General features: G+C 56.6%; 1 protein-coding gene across 1 annotated transcript in view; it reads right to left on the reverse strand.

Moving 5' to 3' along the window:
* Window positions 1-2167: 2167 nt before the first annotated feature.
* Window positions 2168-16772, reverse strand: part of XYLT1 (xylosyltransferase I) — a 94044-nt gene continuing 79439 nt past the window's right edge. The window contains exons 9-12 of the mRNA XM_012731653.1: window positions 16476-16738; window positions 11255-11450; window positions 5898-6231; window positions 2168-2755 (exon numbers count right to left, since the gene is read on the reverse strand). Coding sequence (XP_012587107.1) covers window positions 2433-2755; window positions 5898-6231; window positions 11255-11450; window positions 16476-16738 — 1116 coding nt within the window. The 3' untranslated portion in view covers window positions 2168-2432. The remainder of the gene's footprint in view (window positions 2756-5897; window positions 6232-11254; window positions 11451-16475; window positions 16739-16772) is intronic.

Consider the following 16772-nt stretch of genomic DNA (forward strand, 5'->3'; position numbering starts at 1 on the left):
GCCTGCCTCGCTGCCTCTGCACGTCACAGGGCTCGCAGGACCAGTGTCTCACGGTTTTGAAGCCCCACGAAGCCTCAGCTCAAGGCTGCGTGGCCGGCCCCGAACAGATAAACTGTTCTCAGGTTGACTGAAAAAAAAATGATTTGTGCTCTCTTTCCCCGGGAAGTTTCTTTCCTCAAACATCCTGGGTTTGGCAGCCCGCCACCCCCTTGAATCAAATGTAACACGTGTGGGGCTGTTTTCTGGCCCCCAAACAGGGTCTATTGGGACCCTCTGTGGCTGCTCAGGCCCCCCACGCCTTGTGGGGAGGGGTGTGTAGCCAGGACAGGGGAGGGGGGTTCTGGGGGGCGGTGAGCCCACCTGTCCTCTCTCTACCGGCTCGGGCTTGAGACAGGGCTAGGTCTCTGACGAGGGGTGCAGCTTCAAGGCCACGCACACCCCGGCCGGAGGCAGAGGCCTGCCGCACCCTGCTGTACCCCACGCGGAGGTGACCCGGCTTTCTGAGAAAGCGCCCGGCCCCGGAAGCCCCTGGCCTGCCCTCAGTGGGCCCCTTCCTCCTGTGATGGCCATGGCGCTTTGGGCTGGGCGGGAGTATGGCCAGCAGTGTGGGGGAGCAGGGCTGCCCACAGGGTCCCTGCGAGTCCCTGCGTCTGGGTGGGGGTGGGGATGGCGCAGGAATTCCCTCCCCCCAGAGCTGGACCGTGGAGGACACTAAACACCCTGCACAGGATGGGATAAAGCGAGACCCCAAATGTTCTCAAAGGTACCCCACTTTCAGCCAGGGGCCTGAGCATTCCCCTCATGGTGTCTGAGATCCCCGCCTTCCTCTGAGGGCCCAGAGATTGTGGGGCCGAGGGAGAAACTGAAAGAGACAGAGACAGGCAGAGAGACAGTGAGAGATGGAGAGACAGACAGGTGGGGAGGGAGGAGGGAGGCTGCAGGGGCCTTTGCGAATAAAGGCAGCTTCAGTTAGTGAGATGACGTTGTTGACAAGCTGCAGAAACAGCACCGACTAATTAGTCACTGACTAAAACGTATGAACAATAAACACCGAAAGTGTCCCTTCTCTGCGTGCTCCAGCGCCCACAGGACAGCCTGTCCGGCCGGGTCGGGGACGGGAGGTCTCGGTGGCAGCCGACAGGCCCGGAAGTGACTGCGGGACCTTCCAGCCGAGACCGAGGGCTGGGTCTCCACGGCGGGGCTAGTCCAGGGGAACCCTGTTCTCGGGGTGGGGTGGGGCCGGTGGAGGAAGGAGCCTGGGGAGGGCCCTCCAGATGAGCAGGGTGCCCCCCGGGGACACGGCAAGGAACCCCCAGGCTTCTGGTAACTCAAGCAGGTGGAGTACTATTCTCGCCCAGGCTTTCACCTCCCAGGTACTCACGCTGCCCCCTCACGCTGCCCGCGTACGCCATGGGCCAGCTGGCACCTTTGGCACGGGAAGGCGTGAAATTCAAACCCAAATGTGAGACGCTTTTTCCTGGGTGTGCAAAGCCTGCTCCTGCCCCACAGGTCGCGTGGCTGAGACACAGAAAGTGCCCGGTGGGGACCGCCCTGCTGTCTGACCCAGCACCTGGGCCATGACTGCAAGGTCCCAGAGCCAGGGTCAGCGGGACACTGACCTGCAGCCCGTGGACACTCCTGCTCATCACATTGCCCCCTTCCTGCTGTGCCCTGGGCCCAGAACACGGCACTGCCCCCCTCTGGAGGGGCCGGCTGGGCCGAGGTTCCTCCATCCCCCAAGGAAGATGGCTCAGCCAAGGAGGGGTGGGGGCCCCCGAGCCTCCCACCTCCCTGGGGAGAGCCCATGGCTGTCACTGGGCTGCGAGAGCCCACAGCTGTCACTGGGCATCGAGCGGAGCAGGCACGGGTCCCCCGAGGGGCAGGAGGCGCCGAGGGCGGGGTGGGAGACCAGCCCGCGGTCCGGTCCGGCAGTGCTCTTCCGACTGGGTTTCGTAGAGCCCTTGGGTGCTGAAGAGGTACCTTGGGAGACGCCCCTGGTGCAGGCACCGCGGCGGGCTGAGCTTGACCAAGGACCCGCGCCAGCTCCAGCCAGGGCAGCGAGGGCTGCGCGGCGGCGCCTCGACTTCCCCTGCGCCTGCGCTTAGTAAACAGAGTTCTGCTGCTCAAAATAAAAGCTTGAGAGTCACCTGTCTGGGGCGGGCGGGCCACTGGCGGGGAAGACTAGGAACTTGAAGGACTTGAGGATCCACCAGAAGAGGTAAGACCACCAAGGCGCCAGGGCGGACCCGCCCCGGGGCCAGCGAGCCAGGCGCCGGTCCTTGGCAGACCCTGCTGGCCTCCAAGCCTGCCTTCACCCCTCTAGGGCCAGGAGACCCCGCTCGAGAAAGGCACCCCCGGGTGGGAGGCGGGATCAGGCCCCACTGGCCCTGCTGCTTTCCCTTGAGCTCCACGTGGCTCACACGCGCTTGGTGCTACCTGAGCCGGCCATCGGGTTTGACCGCCCCCAGCTCCGACTTGGGGTCGGGGCTGAAGGAGCTCCAGGCCGTCTGGCTGCAGGACTGCATGACCGGGCAGGCGCTGGGGCCGGTGGTGCAGATGTCCATGGCGGTCCACATCCCGCCCACCAGCGAGTCCAGCCAGTGCTCCAGCACCGCGCCCGAGGACGCCGCGTTCCTCCGCGCCTGCTCCACTTGGGCGGGGACGATGGGCAGGCTGAGGACGGGGTTCAGGCTCTGGAAGCTCTGCTCCATGTAGGCGCTGCGGGGGGGCCCGCTGTGCAGCTTCAGCGCTGCCTCTGAAAGCCAAAGCGGACACTTAGCCAGGAGCAGCGCGCAGCGGGCGCCTCCCCCACCCCCCAGGCTCAGGAGAGAGGCCACGGCCGCCCCTGGTGAGGACGCGGAGACGGAGTCCACCAGTCCCACCACTCGGGGCGGGGCGCGGCCCCTGGAGACTCGCGCGCCCCATTTACCCGCACCCTCACTCATGCGTTCAGTGCTGGTCTTCCAGCACCTTCCGGGCGAGAGGCTTTCTTTGGAGCGTTTGCACTATGCGGCCACACCTGCAGCTGCCAGGCTCTATCTAGTCCGTGCGGTGGAGCGAAGCAGGTGCGGCGTCATGGACGTAACCACGGACGTAACCACGCACCGGGGGGACCGATGAGGACAAAGCAGCGAGCAGGAAGGCTGTTTCAAGCCCTGATGAGTGTGTCCGGGTTGAGGGCTCGAGGAGAAAGGAGATGCTTGGGGAGAGCTTGCTTCCCCGCTCTGCCCTGACTGGGGGGGAGGGGCGCAGGGAGGGCGGCTGCGGCCTCGGTGGCCAGGAGCATGGAGTCTGTTCTCCGTTTGGCGCGTCTGCTTGTGACGGCCCCACCTCTGCAGCGGCCAGCAGCTGCGGGGTGGCGAGACAGACTCAAACTGACAACAGGCAGGAGGCTCAGGGAAAGAGCAGCTGACAACCATTTGAACACTGGTGGGTGCAGAAAACCCTTATGAAAAATGAGGCTAATGTGGGAAATGCCATTACAGACAGCATCAGCCCGCACGGCTTGCCTCTGTAATTAAATTTTCCTCAATTCCACCTCATCAGATTTCTTGAGATTACCAGGGACGCATCAATAGCAAATTACTCTTGATGAATCATTTTACAAATTGCAGCGCACCCACCTTGAAGCTCACTGTCACCGGAACACGGCTCGTTGATACAACTACTGACAACAGGGGCTGCTCCCTGGGGGCCTGGCGGTCCCTGGCCGGCCCTGGGCCCAGCGGGAAGAGCCTGGCCTTCTCAGAAAGCCCCGAAGCAAAACCTGGAACTCAGGACCCCTTGGAAAGCCTCGACTCTTCGGGGAGGAGTGGATTCGGGGTCGCTGTTCTGTCCTCCGGGTGTGCCTGGGGCAAAGGGGAGGCCCGCTGCCTTTCCTTCGCCACCTTGTCCTCCCTGCGGGCTCTGGAGGCCCTCGGAGGCTGCGGGCTGGCCACGGGGGCCCTGCTGGCCCAGTCTGGGTAGGCTCTGGCACGGTGTTGCCTGTCTCACTAGGGAGCAGACATCCGTCTCTAGAAAGCGCCAGTCCACGTCTTTCTGCAGCTCAGCACAGAAAACTTAGCCAAAGTCCACCACGCTCTTTCAGCCCTCCCTTTGAGGCGTCCAGGGACCCTGTCCTAGAGCTATGACCCAGTCCAGACCGTGTTTTTAGCTAACCGAGGCTGGAATAATGCTTTCTGGCTTTGTGACTGGGTAGGTGGAGACAAACCATTTCAAGTACCAAGTGACCAGGACACCCCGCCTCTGGGAAGTGGGTTTCTGGGTATAGGCAAGTTGAAGTGTGACATTCTTCTTGGCAGTGTTATCTGGAATAAGAACAGCAGTGAAAGACACTGTGTGCCCCCCGCATGGAGGTGACAGATTGTGGGTCCTTAACCCCGTGCACACCATGCAGCTGGCGGCTGTTACTGACGTGGGAGTGAGGCAGGCGACTCCAAAACGTGTCGCTGCAGCCTTTAACAGAACATGACGTGCCTGTGGCTTAGTTTCTGGTTTCTGTGTGTGTGGTGTAAACGCCCAGAGACTTCTAGGTGGAGGTGGACACCGACTCTTGGTGAAGGTAGGATTTAGTGGGGCGGGAGACACTCCCCGTGATGAGAAAGGGGAAAGAAGGAATTAGAAAAAGAAAAGTCAACCCTTGGGATGAGTTAAGAAACGACAGGCAGACCCGCAGGGAGAAAGGAAGGCAAGCGGTTTGGCTTGCTTTTGAACTTGAAATACCTGCATCATAATTATGATTCTAGTCTATTTCCCCCTCAAATTGTTTCAGAGACTTCCTGACTTGCCGTGGGGATGGTGTTGCAGGGACAGTCCCTGCATCACAAAACCCAGGCCCTACAGCGCCCCACCCCGCCCCCTCCTCAGGGCTACTGGGGGGCCCTGGTTTCCGGCCAAGTGTCTCCAGGCGTCTGCCCGGCGGTGGACATCTGAAAAGGGGCCTGGTCATCTCTACTCGGCCAAGGCCCAACTCGCTTACTTCCTACCCACTCCCCTGCCTCTGGGTGGACAATCATTCGTGTCTGACCTGACCCAGCAGCACCTGGTACCTGGCGACCTCCAGACATTCCTGATGGGGCAGGTGTGAGCGGGACTCCTCTCTGCCTTTCATTTGCTTTTCTGTCATCATTCACGAGCCAAGCATTTTTTCACATAGGAATGAGGCCCTTTATGGGCGCTCTACTTTTTTTTTATCAGGGACAGACCAGGCTTTCCTCGCCAGGGGTCAGGGAGTGAATAATGTGGCCCCTGTGGACACCGCAGTCTTTGTCTCAACTGCTGTGCTGTGCCCCCGGGGCAGCCATAACCAGTATGGCAACCAATGGGCAGGTCCCTGTTCCAATAAAACTTTATTTACAAAAACGGGGTGGGCTGGCTTGTAGTTTGCTGATTTCTGGGACTGCTGCATATATTCTGAAGAGCGGTGCTATTTCAAAAATGTGTAACTCATATTTCCCAATAGTCTGGGATTTGTCTTTCCGCCCAGAGTATCATGTTTTGGTGAACATGATTTCCTACTTTAATGATCATTTTTGAAACGGGGAACACAATGTGCTGAAACGCACTTATCTGCTTGGGTTTACTTTCCCATATTGTCTTAACTAGGGCTGGGCCCGGGGAGTACCACGGGCGAGCGTCTAATAAATAGGGATCTGCTCCACCGACAGGTGACATCTCCCCAGCGTGTAGGCAGAAGGTTACACGGTTCTTGCTGGCAGATGAGCAGGAAAATCTGAGGGCAGCGAGATGCCCTCCCTCCAAGGTGCCCACACCTGCCCTCCTCCAGGAGCTCCCTGCCCCCCGCACTCCCGCCTCCGCCATGTGAGCAGCATTGCCTGGCCAGGAGAAGGCCCTGAGGAGCTGGGCTGGAAGCCCCTCAGGGGCTCTGGGGGACTCACCTGGCTTGATGGGCTGCCTGTTGGAGAAGGTCAGAGGGGCGATGAGGAATTTGGTCTCTGCAACTGGCACCCAGTGGTGGAGGATTTTCACTGTCCAGACCCCAGGCCTCAGGGGCAAGTTCAAAGGGGGCTTGTAGTGGGTGAATTCGGCCGTGGACTCGATCAGGATGTCATAAGTGGCCGCGATGATGTTGACGGGATCCACCCAGATGACAGTCACAGTCACGTTGGGGCCCTTCCCCCATTTCTGCATGCCCACCGGTTCGTCCATGGGCCCCAGGAGACCCCCAAAGTTGCGGAAGAGCCGCTCCTTGGCATCCCATTCCGTGCCGACCTGAAACAGCAGAGGGATCCTGAACTCTCTAGGCCTGAACTGGGTGCTGGGTCCTGGGGAGGATCCTGCTTGTGGGGCTTCATATACCACTTTCCAAATGAAGAAGCTGAGCGCCCCCCCCCCAAGTCAGCTGCTCAAAGTTGCGCAGGTCTGGGGTTCGGGGTTCAGACTTCGGCTGCCTGATTCTAAGGCCTGTGGTCTCTTCACTACATCACTGAGCCTTCTGTGCCCAGTGCAAGGTGCGTGCTTTGTTCGAATGAGGCCACGTGCGGGGCATCCCAAGGAAACACCTTCTCTCTGCCCTCCGCAGGTTTGGCTGACCTCCGCTTTGGGCCTTGGTTTTCTTACCAGGCTTTCATTGGCGTGCTGGTCTGGCACCAGAGTGGAGCTGGGGCTCTGGAGCCGCCCCCGGGGCCCCCCAGCATCGCCTGTCATTTGCAGAAAGTCAGATGGCTTTGGCTGCCCTGCGGCAGGCTGAGCTGGACGCTGGACAGGAGACGGCTGCTCAAGCATCCTTCCTGCCAGCTGGGGGTGAGGGGGTGGCTTTGACCCACCAGGAACGCTCTTGGCTTCCTTTCCCTTCCAGTGCCTGCAGCTGTTCTCCACCCCGCAGCCAGAAAGGCCCTGTGGACCGCTCCTTCAGCTCAGAGCCCGGGGCTTGGTTCCCTTCTCTGTTGTGCCGAGCCCTGTGCCTGATCGCCCTTTGTGGAGGGAACGAGTGAATGACATCACAGAAAAGCGAATTAAGTGTGTAGATCAAGCTGCTGAGCCCTGATGGCAAATCAGATCCACCCCATGAGGTTTTAATTTAACGTTGCAGCAGCATATGGGCAGGCTGGTGGTAGAGGAGGACACCGCACTGCTGTGTGGCCTCTGTGGGGCTCCGGGACGGCCTTCAGGGGCACAGGCCTGCGTGTCAGGGTGTGGGCTGGGTGCGGTGCGGGCAGGTACGCCTATACCCAGGAGGATGTCACACGTGCGGTGCAGATAGCGGATTTCTCGCCTCTTGTCCCCGCCATGAGTTACTGTGTCCATTCTTTACCTGGACACAGAGCGCCACGGCTGCTATTTACCAAGGGCTCGTGGAGTGCCAGGCATGAAGCTGAGTGCCTGGGTGCATCGATGTGCTCAGCACTACCTCTCCATGAATGGAGACTCTTGGGATCATCCTCCTTTTGTAGAGGAGGAAACTGAGGCACAGAGCAGGGTGTGACCTGCTGGCCAGCGAGGGGCACCGCCAGTGTGGGGCCCCGTGGGTCTGACCGCAGAGGCCGGGCACTGCTCACTCTAGTGACGCTCTTCATTCCTTCACCCCCCACAGGCCGGGAGCCTCCGCCCAGCAGCTGACTCGGGCAGTCACCTTGCACTCCAGGTTTCCAGCCCGGGTGGAGTCTAGCCTGGGTAAGGCCCAGCCTAAGAGTCACCCTGCTGTCACTGTGCGCCAGGCCCTGAGCTGAGCACTGTCTGCCGCCCAGTGGGTCAGGGACCGGCTCGGAGGCGCCCAGGGCCGAGCACAGAGGCTGGCACAGGAGCGTGGTAGGGAGAAAGTGACACGACTCACTGAAGGGCGGGCCCAAGCCAGGCCTCCAAGCCTTAGGGCTTTCTCTGAAGCAGCTCACCCCTACTTCCCCCGCACAGCCCTTTGGCTCCAGGGTTCGGAAGTCCCGTCCCTCAGCCTGTCGGTGAGGTGTGGCCTCTCCTGGCCTGGCCCGGCTTCCTCCCCAGCCCTCTGCGCCCTCCCGGGCCCCCAGCCTGGCTCCCCCGGCCGCCTCCTGCCCCCACCCCTCTGGCCACTCTCTCTGGTCGCTGGACCCCAGCCTGGCCGTCACCTCCACACAGAGGTGTGGGGGCACTGCTGTGGGACTTCTGTAAGCACTGGCCCCTTAAGGCCTCCCTTTCTTTTCTGGCACAGAACTGCAACTTACCCTCACATTTCTCCCTGGCACAGGGCTGCAGACTGAGGGCAGAGCAGGGGTAACAAATGAGTCACGTGCTGGCTTTGCAGCAGCGAGAGCTGGGTCAGTGCTGAGCTCTTCTACGTCCTAATTTTGGTCCAGAAAAATCACTGCATGTCCACAGGCCTCAGAAATCCAATCTGTCAAATGGGGGGATGACGCTACCTCATTGGGAAACTGGCTTGTTACTGGTCTATCACTAACACCGGCTGAGGAGGAGGAACTGGCTTATTCAGTAATGGATCTGTGCATCCTGAAACGGTGCTGACCATATAGGGGGCACACAGAGCCCACCTACCTGACTGTCCCCTAGCTCCCTGGCTGTGCCTGTCACTAACCTGTCATGAAGACGAGGGCCCAGCACACGCCTCCACAGCACCCAGCTCCCCGACACTGACTATCCAACAGAAGCTCACAAATGAATGGTTCCAATAGTACCTGGGGTCCTAAAGGGCTAGCTGGAGCCGGTCAAGAGCATGCGAGCACACTCTAGAACATTCTTCCCCCACAGAAGTGGGGTGAGCAATTCTTTGAAGTCTGAGTTCTCAAACCCAGAGAACTTGGGTGGGAAGGCGGCGGAGCAGCTGAATGTTGGCACTCTGGACCCTGTTCCTAACCTGGGGTGCAAGGAGAAAGCCCGTGGGCAAGGGGGTCGGGCGGGGTTGCCTCCCTGTGGACGCTCACACCACTCATCTCAGAGTGACCGACTGCTCAAATTTAAGTGTGCGTGCAAGTTCGAGCTCAATATACTGCTCTCCAGCCTCAAGCTTAACAAAGCCTTTCCAGCACGCGCAAGCTAACGACAATCCGGGCCTCTCTCACGCCCCAACGGCCCACCATGGTCTGTCCTACCCCTCTGAGTCCCTCTGGCCGCTCTCACTCCCCTCACTTTGCCACACTGGTCTCGCTGCTCCTCACGTGTACCAGCCCCCCCTGGAGCCTCAGGGCCGCTGCACCTGCTCTCAACCCGGTGTACCCCAGGTCTCCCCGGGCCTCCTGCAGTGGTTTCAGCTTCCCTAGTGAATTTTGCCATCGACAGTGGTCCCCAACAGCCTCTCAAGTCCTCCACAATTCCATGAGGGCAGTTTTATTTTCTTTCTGATACTTGTCAATAGCTAAAGCATTTTTTGCTCACTTATTTGCACGCTCCTTGGCGGGCGGCCCCACTGGACAGCAGTTCCATGGCAGCAAGGGTCTGTCAGGTTCGCTCTCGTGCCGCCTGCACCTGTCGGGTCGCAGGCCCTTGTCGAAGGCCAGCGGGAGGAGGCGCACTCCTGGGTAAGCCACCAGCGCAGAGCTCCACGGGACAGAGAAATCTGTCCGAGCTGCTCAACAACCCTGGCCACCGTCGGGAGCCGGGCACTGGGCAAGGCCCAGGGGCTGTGCCAACACGCGGTCTCCGTGGCTCACAGAGCGGCGTGGCCTTCCTTTCCTGCTTCTAGCCAGCTTTATTTACACTAGCGGCTTTAAAATGAAGACTTCAGGGAAAAATTCAAAAAACTGGAGTCTGGGCTCTCTGCATCATACACGGCTACTCCACCAGAGATTCTGGTGGTTCTCAGAACGAGGGGACCGGACCCCCAGCAGGATCCCTCCCAAATCACTAGCTAGAAAGTGGCCGGCGGCGTCTGTCACTGCTGGAAGTGCCCAGTCAGCCAGCAGCAGACGGATAAACAGGGCAGGCCGGCCGCTGGCATCCGTCTTCTTAATGGGACATTAATGTCTTCAACTGGCCACTTGGGTCCCCGGCACAGATCCAACTGGGACAGCATCTAACTGTCCCCAGACGGCAGTAAGTCATGGCGTGGGCTCCCGCGGCGGCCGGGTCCAGCCAACCCACTGGAAGCCTTCAGGGGGTGGCTGAACAATCAACTCCTGCCCTTGCCTGTGCAATGTCCATTCTGTGGCACAAGTGTGTCCACAGGGGACTGGAAAAGAACTGGCTAGGAAAGTATAGGCAGGGGACACCCCACTTCCAACCCCTCCACGTCCCCATCTTTTTTTTTTTTTTTAAGATTCATCCATTTATTCATACAGAACTGGGGCGCAGGCAGAGATGTGGAGGGTGAGAGGATTCACCAGAGAGAGACCGGGGAGCAGAACAGGCAGATCGACGAAGTACACTGCTGAGGGGAGCAGCGGGCGGGCCAGGAGAGGTCTGCCGCACCATGTGGTCACCTCCGGGGCAGGCGGAGATCGAACCCATGCGAAAGTGGCTTTAGCTTCCTAGTGCTGTGCTTTAACCCACTGCGCCACCAGGAAGGGCCCACATCCCCATCTTTTAAAGTCAAACTCTTCACCCTTAGCTGTGCAACCAAAGCCGCCAGGAAACTTAACTCTTGTGCTACTGGCTGCCGTGGGAAGGGCAGAAGTCAGGGGCTGGCGTTTGGCGTGGGCACCCTCACGGGGCTCGGCCTTGCCTTCCTCTCCTCCCAGCAGCGCCAGCCAAGAGCATCGCCTCATTCGTTCAGAAACCTTACTCTGTCCGTCCACTGGCACACCTGTCCACTCATCCATCCTTTCACTCATCCATCTGTGCACCCACTCATTCATGTATCCCTCCACCCACCCACCCACCCACCTGCCCACTCAGTGACTGAGCTGAGATGGCTGTGATTTGTCATCTATGAAAGCTGGGTTCAATTTTGACTTCTTCCATTTCCTACTGAGTATCCAAAAAACTATTGCATAGGCCTCAGTTTTTCTATCTGTAAAATGGGATTAGTGCTGCAACATCATTAGGAAACTGGCTTGTCACTGGCCCAGTACAGGTTTGGGGGAATCGCTGGGTAGGATAAGCCCTTCAAAGGAACAGAAGTGCTCCTGTCTAACCAGAACAGGGCTGCCGGTGGGTTCAGAGCCCTGAGAGTGAGCCTTCTGCCCTGTTCAAGGTGCTGATTCCAGCCCGAGGGGTGGGGAAGGACCTCCTCTAGACGCCGGGTAAGCTTATGGTAGGTGTGCTCCACCCCTCTTTCCTGGGACTCAAGCTACAAGTATCAGGCTGTGGAACAGACACCATTAACACAGCTGTTGGCGGTGGAGAAGCGTGACGATGTCTGCTCTCTTACCTCAGAGAACTGGAGCCTCCCGAAGTCGCTGGGTGGGCTTGCAATCTTGAAGACCTTCTTTGGCATCACCCACGTCTCCAGGGTCTCGAGTTTGCTCACGGCCAGGTTGGTGGCGTGATGCTTGATCAGAAAGCCTTGGAAGCGGTCAGCCAGGAAGTAGAGGTGGACGGACACGGGGTGGCCCATTGGGTAGTACCTGAAAACATGCACACGGTCACGTGAGCTCAGGGGTGAGCCCCGGAGGGGTGTCGGGTGACCAAGGGGCTCCCCCTCCACCATGCTGACCCTGTTGCTCTGATGTGCCTGAAAGCGCTCTCTGTGCACCTATGATCTCAACAACTAAGAAGGATTTTTTTCCCTGATTTTTAAATGCAAAAGTGCTGGCCCAGCGAGCACAATAGAGAAAATATAAATTACTACTTTTGATGCTTCTTCCCACAGATGATGTCAATTCACGGATATTTATGGATCCTTTGCTGCTAGGTACTGGGAAGCAACACTGGTGTGCAAACAATGTCATATTGACATATTTCCTTCCACTTTTATTTTCTATGCATATATTTGCATAAATCTGACATAGATGGGATCATAATCTACATACTAGTTACATCCTGCTCTGGCTTCGCAGTATTTCCTGAGTATCAGCACACGTCTCTGAAGTCTCTGAAGGCAGGATTTGTGCGTGCACGGACTTTGTTCCACTGTCCCTCAAGCCGAAGGTCATAGAACGACTTCCCCATGACTGGGGGGGCTAACTGGTTTCTGATGTTTCCCATTCTAAACAACGCTACATTCGACATCCTTGAGCAAGAATACGTTTTGGAAATCTCTCATCTCCAAAGGGCTCTTTATGTCTGCTGCCCCCACTTACCAGGTGGGCTGTACCGGTTTATACTCTCACAGTTCCTCTCACCAACGGCATTGAGTATTATCCTTAAAAATCACTGCCGACCTAAGAGGCATAGGTGCACAACTCACAGGCAGGCAGCTGGTTTTAAGAGCTATGTCTCTGATCCCCAGTAGCTTGCTGGCTGCAAGGGGCAAGGAATCTAAGCAGAGATGCTCCAGGGAGGAGGCGGTGAGCAGAGCAGAAGGAGGGAGGAGTGGTCACCAGCCAGCTCTTTGTCCTTCCTACTTGTAAAATCAAAAGCTGCCGTTTTCTGCAATGTGTAAATTGCATAGCACTTAGGGGTGCTCACGACTCCTTAATAACAGCATTCTGCACATCACTGTTCCCGCTAGGCTCAGCCTTCCTGCTTTCTGGTCCCAGTCTGGAGTTTAAGTCTTTATGTCCAATTACAACGGTTAGGAAGGCCCCTTCCAGTGTTTACACCCTTCCCGAAATCACTGCCTTGTTATGTGGGATGCCTCCAGGGTGCAGGAAGGGGCCTGCACGGCTTCATGCTGCACGCTGGCAGTCACAGTGGGGCTAACCTGTTGGGTCTGGGCTTGGGAGTAAACATCCCCCGCTGGCCGAGCTACATCCCAGCTCCGCTGTCCCACAAAGGCGCCGCTTTGGACTGCTGGGCACTTGACATGTGGCTGAGGAACTAAGTTCCAAATTTTAGTTTATTTACACGTAAATACCCACTTGGGGCTGGGGGTGCCAGGACAGGAGTCGTAGCATAGGGAGTGGAGGCGAGTTTTGTGGTTGCACTCATGATCCTAGCTCGTCATGTTCCCTGAGTGGACATGCTTTTCCACGTGACTTTGCGGGTTTCTTTGCACCAGTGAGACAGTCTTCTGGCTCCACTCTTGAACTCACTTTGTTGAGCAGAATATGATGGGAGGGGTGCCGCACCAGACCTGGGTCAAACACTCTGGAAACTAGGAGTTCAGCTTTGATGGCTGGGTGTCCTTTCTCCCGTCATGCACAGCAGCAGCCAGAGCAAGCCACTACCAAGTCCTGCCTGCACTTTGCAGGATCCCTCTCTTTCTGGCCCCGTGTTGATTTGCTGTAACTTATCCTCAGCAGTGTGGCCATGATCCACTGCTTAAATCCTCCCAGTGGCATTGCTTAATGCCTGCGGTCAAAGTCCAAACTTCTTACCCGGTCACCCAGGTTTCCCCCCGCCCAGCCCCCCACCTCTTGGGCACACAGCTCTGACTCTGGATTCTTGAACTCGGCTAAGCTCATTTCCACCAACGGCCCTTCGCACGGCTGCTCTCTGCTGGGAACGCTCTTCTCTTGTAATTGCCCTGCTGGCTCTGTATTGTCATTTTGCTTAAATGTTACCACCTCCAGGTGATCTTCCTTCACCACTGGATCTTAAGTCACCAACTCTTCGCTACGACTCTGCGCTTCGGCAGAGCACTTACTCCTACTGATCTTGGCTGCTTCCTACATGTGTTTAGGCCCTGTCTGTCTCCATGCAAGAACAAGAGGGCTGGTCTCGCTGGGTCACAGCTGATGTCCAATGCTGACATCCTACCACGTGGGAGACGCTCAGTCAATACTTGGTGATTGATGGAAAATTCTAGAAGGATTTTCTCTTGACTCCTTTGCTTCTCAAGTACCTCTAGGCTACGTGTAACTCACCATAGAGCCCCTCGGATGCTCATCTCGATGGTACTGAAGCAATGAAAACAGGGGAGAGTTCATTTTGACGGTCCAGTACGTAACTGCACCGTATGCTGCAGAACGCTGCAGTGCCATATGCAAGATGCAGTGACGCTGGGGTGCCACAGGTGCATCTGCTTAGCCCATGAGTCTCACTGGCTCTCTTCTGATCACTCACCGACATGTGCTTCTTGCTTGGCCATGGGGAGCATGTGACTTTGAGGACCAGTAACCAAGTACAACATCCTCATCTCTGGATGCGGGCTCAGAAGCAAACTTTATTTTGTTATGCTCTCAATCTGCCATTTGGAAAATTTCTACAATCAGCTTGCATTATTTCACAATAAGAAAAAAATCAATATGCATTATTTTTATGAAAGGGTATACTCTAATCTGGACAGACTTAATTTGCATGAAATGCCAAGAGAAAATGAGATTCTTGAAATAAAAGTTTTCTCTGGCTGTTTCTCCAGATATCCCAGGGGCAGGAATTTGCTCCTTTGCCTTTTGGAGCAAGGGCCTTTTGTCTAGATTTATTTGCAGGCTCATGTTCATAATATACCGGCTTTGCCCACAGCAAGGTACAATGGTTCTATTATAATAAAAAATGAGCAGAAGCCAAAGGATTCTAGGTCTGGAGCAACTTGGTGGTCACTTAGTTTCAGAAGAACTAATGGGAAAAAATTCCAATGACCCTAAATAAATAGAGAATCTTCGATATGGTCATAAATCTTGAAAATGTTCTGAAACCTGGGATCCGAACTACTCTTGAATGACATCCACCTCCCAAGAGCCAGGCGCTGGGCTAAGTACCCACTGGGGCTACACCGGGCCACAGCAAGGCTTCTGCCCCAGATGAGCAGGGGAAAGACGCCGTGATCTTGACTCTGACTGCGAGAGTGTCAGCGTAGTCTAAGCCAGCCTGAGCCTGGGAGGAGGAGCAGGTGAGCCGGGGTCTTGGAACGAGCTGCAGAGAGAGTGAGGCACTTGAGGGGCCCCGAGGAGAGACAGGGTTGGCTGTGCAGGGACAGGGAGGCTGGTGGGTGACGGGGCTTGTGGGGGCGCCATTCAGCAATAACGGGGCGTCCAGCTCACTGAGTCCCTGGTGACGCGTGCGTGGGCATGCATGAAAGGGATGCGCACTTTACTGATGATACGAAGATGCTTGAAATGGGGATAAAAATAACACACAACTCACTAGGGAGTGGCTGAGGACTAAGCTGCACCCCGCCTCATGGCTGTGGGCGTTACCATTATTTCCATTTTCCAGAGGAGGAAACGGAGGCTCTGAGCCGTTAATGATCTGCCTGAGGTCAACAGGGAATAAGTGTGGGTCCTGGAGTCCCAGCCCCGGCGGGCCTCCCTTTAGACTGAATCAGAACCCAGAGGGTTCTGTGGCCACAGACCACCTGGCGCGGCACGCGTGGCACCGCCAGGGAACCGCCCTGAGTTCTAGGGAGCACACAGATGGTCTCTTTCCTTCCCTCCCTAAAATGGAGAAAAACAGGGCAGGGAGGCCACCAGGGAAGGCTGGATGCAGAAATCGTTCTCTGTCTGTTGTTAAAACAGGGAAGTAGGAGGGAGGACAAGGAAGAGAGGAGGGTGCTTTGAGGCACTTTTGGGAATTGATCCTAGGGAAATAATCAGAAAAGAGAAAGCAGAAAAAAAAAAAAGACTTTCTGCAAAAGACATTCATCAGAATGTTGTTTACAGCGGCCTAGCCCAGAGCTGCCAGCAGCCAGAGAGGGTTGGGTTAAGCAAGCTGGAATTTCTGCTCAATGGGAGTGGAGAGGCTTTCAAAAGGCTCATCACCAACAGGAAGCTTCAGCGCAGGTGGGGAAGCGGGGGCTGGTGTCTCAGTGCCCAGTGGAGAAACAGCACGCCAAGGGCTTGCTGCTGTCCTGCAGACGACTCAACGCTCGGTGCAACGTGTGACTCGCTAGGCATATTCCTAGGCATGGCTGAGAAGGGGGGGGGGCACGTTGAAATATTCCTCCCCTTCATCTTTCCACTTATTCTAGAACATTCTTTGCTGATGCCCACTGCTACCGGTGAATGGTAGGCGAGATGATCCAAAGGGGTATTTGAACATTTTAAATAATAGTTCTGCGTGTTAGTGGTGTTTGGGGCTATATTTTCAGGTGTGATAATGATAGTATGGTTATGCTTTTACAGGGAGCCTTTATTTCCTCAGACATACATATTAAAATATTTATGGCTGGAACGATATGATGTCTGGGAGTTGTCTCAATCAAACTGATCCGGGAGGAGGGCGCAAGCAGGGAAGGTGAAGATGAAGTGGACAGGCCCGGAGCTGGTAATTGCTGGAGCTGTGCATGCGGGCACAGGGTTACACCTGTTCTCCGTTTTGTATATATTTGACATTTTCCATAATGACAAGTAAAAATAAAACCTGCATTTTCAGTTACCTTCTGCTGAAGACAAACACAACCCTATAATATGGTGACACAAAGCTTCCTTCTAAAGTACATATATTTAGTCTAAAGAATGTGCCCACTGAAGGAAATAATCAGGTGAGCACCAGCGTCGGTGTTCTGGGACACGCTCCCGACGCAAGGTGGCTGTCTGGATGTTCGCACTGTAGACACTCTGGGTCCCAGCTCTGCTCTCCGCACACCTGGCCCCCTCCCCTCGGCTCACCTGCAGCTGTTCTCTCCCTCCGTGTGCAGTGAGGACTCGGCCCTTCGCAGGCCCAGGCGCGTGAAGGAGTGGTACAAGGTGAGCGCAACATCGCTCAGGCTGTGGATGCCATCGGGCTCGTCATAGACGCTCTCCCAGTAGGAACGGAGGCCTGGGGTGCCCGCAGGGTAGTTCCCGTACAGGTAATAGTCCAGCTGCCCGATGATTTCCTGGTTCACCACGGCTTCGAACTTGCGGGCGAAGAAGGTGGGTCTGGCTGTCTGCTGCGCTCCAGGGATAGAAAAACAGTATCAGCAA

This window comes from Condylura cristata, unplaced genomic scaffold (assembly GCF_000260355.1).
Source record: "Condylura cristata isolate star-nosed mole 26May11 unplaced genomic scaffold, ConCri1.0 scaffold00032, whole genome shotgun sequence".
In the NCBI taxonomy this organism is placed as follows: Eukaryota; Metazoa; Chordata; class Mammalia; order Eulipotyphla; family Talpidae; genus Condylura; species Condylura cristata.